We start from the raw sequence: 8,848 nt of genomic DNA on the forward strand, positions 1-8,848 counted from the left end.
AGGTCCACCATTGCAGGTGCCCTTATATACGGCTCTGACTCACACCCCCTATCGAGTTGAATCGTTTAAAGCATGGAAAAATTGGTCCTTAAAACATTACACTATTTTGATGAACTTAAGTTATTATATTTTTTTGGCAATTAAAACTGATGCTTCATGAGCTTTAACCTTAGGAGCCTAATAAGACCAGACCTGTTGACTTTACATGAGAGAAGTGAAGAATACAGTCTTTAGTCTCGGACAAGCTATGAACCGCGCCTTTAGTTTCATCTGCTATATTAAATGAAAGTCTATCATCTTCTCAAAGTCACATTGTTCAATTGGAAGAAAGTGAAAATGAGACGGGTGTCGAATTTGCTATTCTCACAAACCATTATATTGAAAGGAAGAAAAACTCTGTAAAATGTTAAGCAACAAGACAGTGTCATGCGGCAGAAATTATTAGTCAAGACTCAGGTGTTCACAACGTAAAGACGCCAAGGAAATTTTAGAAAACCAACATTTAGTTGTTTTGGCAAGGAAGAGATCATCACATATACATAAATACTTCATATAGGAAGTCATGTTGCCTTGGAGGCAGCTTCCTTTTTGGCAAATCCAGTCACAGCTACTGCAACCAGGGTCATGTCTATGGCGAGCAGCACCAAGCTTTGCGCTTGTGCAACATTGGTTACTTGGACCATTCTACTGTGGCATGAAGAATTTGGTTATTATGAACTAAACATAACTAATTCGCTTAAGGTTTATCGTCTGTCAACAATGTTAATTTTCTGAGGAGTTTGATCTTCAATGTTTATAGATTCTTTGTGTGCTGGCACTACGATTATACCAAACTAGTCCATCCATTTCGATGAGATTCGTCTGCTGTTGTTTCATACAGTATCCACTCTTCTCCTTCGCCTGGATTTTAATATGTGAACTGAAGAATATCCTAAAACAACAATTTTGATTGATTGACATCCTTACGTTCCTCCGTGGATCGAAGACGTAACTTTGTCATGAGAACGATGTACTTTCCTGTTGGAACCACATGTTCCTCTCTACACTTTCCTTGTTGAAAAAGAGGGGATAAGACTCAAATTCAGAGGCCCAAGCTTTTTTCTTTTCGCCTACCAAAGGTGAAGTTATCTAAACCTCAACCAACACATGATTTAGTCCACGCACCGGTTTTAATGTTCAGTCTCTTTTATGACAGAACTCGCATTAAGCAACAAGATTCTGGACTACACACCTCCACAAAGAACTTTTAGAGGTTCAAGGACTTATTCTTGCCTATTATTCATCCAGAGCGCAGTGCGATTTAAACAGCAGAACCACAACCTCAAAAAAATTTTGAAAGCTCTATATAACATTGAAGAGTAAGAACAACGAACACTACTCCAGCCACTAAAATATAAAAGGACGTTATGACGCAGTATGAACAAGAAACTAGATATGTGCCTTTACCAACAGTGGAGCCTAAAGCTAAAAACAACGGTCGTTAACATGTACTTATACAACATCTCTCTATCGACTTTCTTTGTCACATTTAGTCTCAGTTTCTCCTTTTCTTCTTCTTCTTCTTCTTCTTCTTCTCTTCTTTATCCGCCGCATTCTTCAACTGTAAAGAAAACGATCTGTCAGTGAAGGCCTACTAACAAAACAAAGCAACATTACTTAACACCAGCGACAAACGAGATTACCATAATGATGAGGATACGAATAAACACAGCTACAAAATCGGTGAAGAGGGTCAACGAATGTTTCTCATAGTCCATATCACCGAGATGTGCTTTCTCTATAATCTCTTGTGTGTCCGCCACCATGTATCCAACAAAGATCAACAGTCCAAAGTAGAGCTGCACCAACACATCATAACATTGTGAGGAGTCTAAGAAAGAACAAACTACAAAAAAGAAAGACATCTTTACACACGTCTAGTGTACCTCAAACTTGAAGATAGACGCAGAGCCACCAAAGATGGAAGAAGCAAAATGAAGCCACATAAGCATGGACAAGCCACAGATGAAAGCAGTCCTCCAAGCCAGAAGACGTTGACGATAATGCCCTTGCTGGTTATGTGTAGATTACCTTTTCGCTACCGTGACGCTCGGGCAGTTCCGGAGACTTCTTGAAACACTGAGGCCTGAGGGTCCTCCTCGCATCTCCTTGAAACTTTGCCGCGAAGCAAATCAAATACATCTCTATAGAAACCAATAAGAACTACCCACGTGGAATTTATTTTTGTTTCCTGATATACACAGTTTTCTACTTGCAATGCCAGGACTTCTGAAGCTTGCAAATTATTCTATTTTCAGTGATATGATGTTATATGGAGGTTCTATTCGGATAACTATATTTGTAGAAGACAATTGCCTAACAGTTTTGTTTTTCTTTACACTAGCGTATAATCTTTCGTTTAAAACGCACAATTAGCTACTTAATACTTTATATACAATAATAGAAAAGGAAAAGAAAAAAAGACTTCCTCAAATGTTCAAGTCAGTTGGAGAAATTTCGTAGAATCGTTCTTTGAGTTTTTGAATCAAGTATGGTTTGGTTTTTAAAATGGGCACCTACTTATAAGCCCATTGATTTGGAACACAAAAACGTCACGTAGTTTCCATAATGAAAGGAAAAACGGAAACGACATACATTTCACGCGATTAACGATAACATCTCTTTCACTTCCTTCAAAGTTCATTTCAAACCACACACTCAAAACTTACTCTTGAGGAACTGAACAGAGGAGGAGACTAGACAGACAGAGAGGAGACTCTGTGTGTGTGTGAGGAAGCAACAAATGTCCATATCCATGGCGTTATTCTCTCCGCCGATCTCCTCCCCACTTCAAAACTCTAACCTCATCCCCAAGATCTCACTCTCTCTCCTCTCCACCAAACGCCTCTCTCTCGTCTCCCTCACTCGAGCCTCCTCCGACAACGGTACGTCAACACCCGCTTCCGCAACCACCGTGGAGGCTCCAACTCCAAAGCCTGTCTCTGTAGAAGAGGTTCTGGCGGAAAGCCCCTCCGCGTCTGAAAATGGCGCCGTTGGAGGCGAAGAGATTGATATGACAACCACCATGATGACGGAGATCAAGTTTCAGGACGCGAAGTGGGTTAATGGAACATGGGACCTGAAACAGTTCGAGAAAGAAGGCAAAACGGACTGGGACTCTGTTATCGTTGCTGGTTAGTTAGTTAGTTCTTACAAAACTCTAGTTTCGTTCTTGTTACAGTTTACAGTAATGTTTCGTCATAATCCTATGAAACAGTTTGAAATAAAAATAGAAAAGGTTGTGAGTTTGGAGTTAGCAAAAAGACATGATAATGATTTAGGTTATTAGGAAGCTCATTGCTTTGGTTTTGTAATAATAATTATAGGAAGATTAGTGATTGTTGTGTAGTAATGTGTGATGTTTCTGTAATGATAGAGGCAAAGAGGAGAAAGTGGCTTGAAGATAACCCGGAGACAACTAGTAACGACGAGCCTGTACTCTTTGATACCTCCATCATTCCATGGTGGGCATGGATGAAGAGATACCATCTACCCGAAGCTGAACTCCTCAATGGTTATTTTCCAAAACACTATTATTGTCCATCATAAATATCCAAACATTATCTGAAGTTTGAAGTGGCTATTTTTTTGGGTTTATCTTGCAGGTCGTGCGGCTATGGTTGGGTTCTTCATGGCTTACTTTGTTGACAGCCTTACAGGAGTAGGACTTGTTGATCAAATGGGGAATTTCTTCTGCAAAACACTCTTGTTTGTGGCTGTAGCCGGAGTTCTTTTCATCCGCAAGAACGAAGATTTGGATAAACTAAAGGGTCTGATTGAAGAGACGACGTTATATGACAAGCAATGGCAAGCGGCATGGAAAGAGCCGGAGTCATCATCATCATCAACGGTTTCTTCAAAGAAGTGAAGAAAATTTATGGCTTAAAATGTTTCCTCTTTTGTTATGTGATGATAAGTGAAAGTCCCAAGATAATTTCTTTATTGTATTACTGATATTGAGATTGTAATCTTTCTGGCTTTAGAAATCTCCATGAAGTAGTCCGTCACAAAGAAAATCTAGGAAGGTCCTAGTGTAGTCCGATGCTGGGTAAAAAAAAGTCATCAAAATGCTTCAAAGTTTGTAGCAACTCATAAGCCGGTGTAACACATCAACATCCAATCATGAATCTTGCAGGGACATAGTATTCATGCAATTTGTAGTTCATTATCTGATGTGAAAAGCGTAGAGATAGATAATTTTTTCATGTATTTTTATGTATTTTTTAAAGATTTTGATGCAACTTGACCAAAATAACTAGAAAAAACAAGTCAAAATATCGATTAGAAAATCATGTGCAATGCAGATTAACACATAACACCGAACTGAACATATCCACCACCACGTAAACACATATCACAAAATAATTAAACAGTCAATTCAAATTGAAAATTAGGCAACAGCATTATGTAATAATATATTTTGAACAAACGTGTTGATTTTATTTGTTAGTAGTATAGTGTATATATGTGGTTTAAAAGTGTTATTATTAGTGGTTAACTATGCAACATTAACCAATAAAACCAAGAAACTTGGTCTAATTAAAAGATGCAATGATAAATCAAATCATGAGTATAAGCATAAGAAAAATTGTGTTCAACAAATTTGACTAAAATGTATTTGGTTGATTCTGAATGAATCATTGATGTGATTTCTTGAATAGCTTTCGAAATATGTAACTAGAATATGTATATGAGTTTCTCAAAGTTTATGTGTGCTTCAGGAAGAATCAACTTTCTATGTTGGTGTATTATTTTTCGTCGGAGCTTTGATTGCTCTGTTAGTAACTAGTCTTATCGACCTTTTGCAATCATTAGAACATATGTATACTACGTTTCTGATAGCAAGTGTGTTTGTAGGATAAAGTCAAGTTTTTACAGTTGATTTACTATTTTAGACTAAGCTTTAATCCTCGATAATGTTCTTATTGAGTTTTTTCGATTTGTTTTGCTTTTAGAGGGAAATGATTAGCAATGGGAGGAGATTTTCTAAAAGTAAACAAAAAAAGATAAAGTGAAGAGGCAGGATTAGAAACATGAAAAGTGTGACAAGCAAAAAATGTGACAGAAAGTTGTATCAAAAACGATATCACACCACAAGAAACGTCTTGTTGGGAGATGATCTTTAACATGCCTTTGAGAGGGCTCTTCTTATAGAGTGAAGGGGCAGGATTGGAACCATGAGCAGTGGGAGAGAAGCAATGAACATGACATGCAGATTCACACGTTAGATGTTGCTGCTCCTATTACGAAATTATCAAGTGGTGTTTTAACCAAAATCCTATCCACCTTCCTTCTCAAGAATACGTAGGCACTAGCTAAGTCTCCAAGAAATGAAAGAAAAAAAACGTTTGGAAAATATTTGTGATAAATATTTTATTCAGTTTACCTTTTTACTTATTGAAACACATAAAATATATTGGATAAATTAAAACTGGAAAAACTTAAATATTACCAATAAAAAGTGTTTTTAATTATTTATTATGTAATTATTCGTATATGTTTTCAATTAACTGTACAATATTTTTTAGTCTTTAACAAATTAATGTCTAATAATAGTAGGTTATGACTTTTTCTTGATGTTAAAAACAAATTAATTAATGAAAACTAATTTATCAATTATTATACTTATTGTTTTTTTTTTTGGTAAAAATGAGCAAAAGACACAAAAAAATTCATAACATTTAAAAAAAAATGGAAAAAAAACTTTTAAACCTTAAAAAGTGGCCGTAAAAAAAAGTGTACAAAAAACATTTTTTTAAATGACTTTTAAAGTTTTACAAATTTCTAAAGTCTAAAAATAATCGATAAATTTTTGGCTTTTATTTTTTTACATAACCACAAAGTCTCTAAAGTCTATACACCAATCAAACCCTCGTTGGCAATGAAAAGATGGAGGAATCAGAAGATTAAATGACTTGTCTAGATGTACGTGGCCAAGTAGAACTAGGAAATTTATTTTTGATGGTATTTTTTGCGTTTCGCCGAAGATCTTTGTAACCATTTTTTTTAATTTTCTGCATAATTTATTTTTTTCAGAAATTGAAACGCATACTTTTTTCTGTAAAAATTGGATTTGTTGAGATTTGAACTCTAGACTTAGGTATAAAAGCTTTAATTTTGACCACTAAACCACGGTGCTTCCGCAGAGTACAACAGTTTGGGAGCGGTTTTGTATATTAAAACTGCCACGTGTTGTACCAACAGTAGGTGGTTCAATGACTTCTCTCCAGTCTCCACTATCTCTTTCACTGGCTGCCGATTCACCGTTCCACTTCCGTCCCTCCCTCGTCTCCGGGGGAGCCTATAAGGCTATTATAACTCTATTTCCCATTTTCCCTCTCTTTTAATTAAAAAAATTACAACTTAACCCAAAAAAATACAACGGTGAAAAGAAAAAAAGAAAAAAAATATACAAAAGCTGGACTCTGTACGAAACAGACAACACTTGCGAAATAGAAAATACGGAAGAACCAGATTCGCATGAATCGCCGGTGAAGGTGTACCATAAGCTGTATTAGAAAATGAGAAAAGTCAGAGAGAGAGAGAGATTTTAGAAATCATGTATAGAGAGAGAGGAAGGGCAAGTTCGAGATCGGAGGAGGTTGTAATCAACCAACCTCTTGAACGTCCTTCTTTGTCAACCTCCCGTCTAGCTAACGGCAAGGGAAAAGGAACCGTCTTGACGGGAAAGCAGCAGCCGCATGACAGTAGAGATTCGCGTTCTGCTTCTCTCTCCAAGAATAACGCTTCAGACAGTGAAGAAGAAGAAGAAGAAGAATCTGATGTCAGTGGTTCAGACACCTCGTGGGTATCTTGGTTCTGTAGTGTAAGGGGAAACGAGTTCTTCTGCGAAGTTGATGATGATTACATTCAAGATGACTTCAACTTATGTGGACTCAGCAGTCTTGTTCCGTACTACGAGTACGCTCTTGATCTCATTTTGGATGTAGAGTCTTCTCATGGTACGTTATATGTTTCCTTTTCTAGCCAAACTAGTTAGGCACAGAATCTGCATTGAATGTTTGATATGGATTGGGTCGGTGACAGGGGAGATGTTCACAGAGGAACAGAATGAGTTGATTGAGTCAGCAGCTGAGATGCTTTATGGACTTATTCACGCGCGTTACATATTAACAACCAAAGGGTTGGCTGCAATGGTATAAAATAAATAATCTTTGTAACTCATTTACCTATTTTAAACATCTTATCCTTGATGATTTGTTTGCAGTTGGATAAATACAAAAACTACGACTTTGGAAGATGCCCTAGAGTTTATTGCTGTGGCCAACCTTGTTTTCCTGTTGGCCAATCGGATTTGCCTCGATCAAGCACCGTGAAGATATATTGCCCTAAATGTGAAGACATTTATTACCCAAGATCGAAATATCAAGGCAGTATCCTTTTTTTTGTGTCACACTTTCACTTCTTGCTGATACATTATCTATAATGCAATTTCTGAAATCTCATGTTTGATTTTTATATGCATGAAGCAATAATCATCTTTATTGAGCTTCTATAGATCTTGCAGCTGTTGTTGGGCTTTTCCTTAAAGCAATGAACAGACATTGACGGTGCTTACTTTGGGACAACGTTTCCACATCTGTTCTTGATGACTTACGGACATCTCAAGCCACTAAAGGCAACACATAACTATGTTCCAAGAGTGTTTGGGTTCAAATTACACAAGCCGTGAAGGAAGTTTAAGATAGAGACACCCTAAGAATCAAGATTATGGCTTTGGATTTGAAAAGAGAAACAAGAAGCACTGTAATCACGAAAGGTGAAGAAGCAGTCTTGGCTCTATTTTGTCATCAGGTACATACACATTAGAAGCAAGCAAAAGCATGGTTAGGAGAAAATCATTTAATGAGCTTTTAAACTTGCACCTGTATGTTCCTACTTTAGTTTCCACTGTCCAGGGTTTAGTAGTTAGTCAAGTTCTTGGACCGGGTCCGGGTTTGAAATTGCCAGACGTTAATCAAATGGTCGAATAAACCCGAGTCTTTTGCTGTGTATCTGAAAAAGGATTTGATCAAGAATCAGAATAAGAATCAGAATCAGAATCAGAATCAGAATCATGTCTTTAATTGTCCACCAAGAATACTCATGAAATAAACAGAAATCGAAGGTACGCAATTAATTTGCATAGTGAAAATAATTTCTCAAGACGTATTTAATGTGAGAACTGGGAAGACAAATTGTGATTAACAAGATCCATGTATGAATTGTGAGTATACATTTTCATTCAGACGTGAATCATTCCAAAACTATCAAACAAAATTTTGATTTTGATCTTATAAAACTAAACACAATGATAAAAATATGGTTTCTAATAAATGAAAAAATTTGTACGGTTGTGGAGATCAAAATCTAATAATTAATTATCCTAAACAACATTTTTAATACACTAGCATGTCACTGTTACGGATTCTCAGCGCAGAGTTCCCTCAAAATAATTAAGAAATGCCTTTTATAAAGCCAAGTGTCATGAGTCATGAAGGTCGAACATGGAAAGTTATAACGTAATAGAGCATTTCCAATACAGGGTATGAATGCAAAACAGGAGAGAGACAGGATAAATGCAGAACAAATATGGATGCAGAGAGTACTGCATTTAACACCCATTCACCAAATAAATGCAGAACCTAAAAGAATTAATAAAAAAATAAAATACTGCATGCAGATCATTGTGATGTTGTTTTTCTGTTCTGCAGGTAAATAGGAGAGGAAAAAAGCTCACGAAAGCAGGTGACCAATAACAGCTTTTTTTTTTCTTTTTTCTTTTTTTTCTTTTTAACCTATTATCTAT

At 36.4% G+C, this 8,848-nt stretch overlaps 2 protein-coding genes across 2 annotated transcripts; both read left to right on the forward strand.

Annotated features, from left to right (window-relative positions):
* Nucleotides 1-2,667: 2,667 nt before the first annotated feature.
* LOC106401567 (light-harvesting complex-like protein 3 isotype 2, chloroplastic) lies at nt 2,668-4,029 on the forward strand. The gene is made up of 3 exons (XM_013842106.3): nt 2,668-3,173; nt 3,416-3,553; nt 3,645-4,029. Exons 1-3 carry the CDS (start codon nt 2,783-2,785, stop codon nt 3,905-3,907), a joined length of 792 nt encoding a protein of 263 aa, XP_013697560.2. The 5' UTR covers nt 2,668-2,782; the 3' UTR covers nt 3,908-4,029.
* Nucleotides 4,030-5,843: 1,814 nt separating this feature from the next.
* LOC106398597 (casein kinase II subunit beta-1-like) lies at nt 5,844-8,054 on the forward strand. The gene is made up of 4 exons (XM_048781385.1): nt 5,844-7,001; nt 7,087-7,196; nt 7,268-7,433; nt 7,602-8,054. The coding sequence occupies exons 1-4, from the start codon at nt 6,599-6,601 to the stop codon at nt 7,730-7,732; spliced, it is 810 nt and encodes a 269-aa protein (XP_048637342.1). The 5' UTR covers nt 5,844-6,598; the 3' UTR covers nt 7,733-8,054.
* Nucleotides 8,055-8,848: the final 794 nt, after the last annotated feature.

This window comes from Brassica napus, chromosome A6 (genome assembly GCF_020379485.1).
Source record: "Brassica napus cultivar Da-Ae chromosome A6, Da-Ae, whole genome shotgun sequence".
Classification (NCBI taxonomy): domain Eukaryota; kingdom Viridiplantae; phylum Streptophyta; class Magnoliopsida; order Brassicales; family Brassicaceae; genus Brassica; species Brassica napus.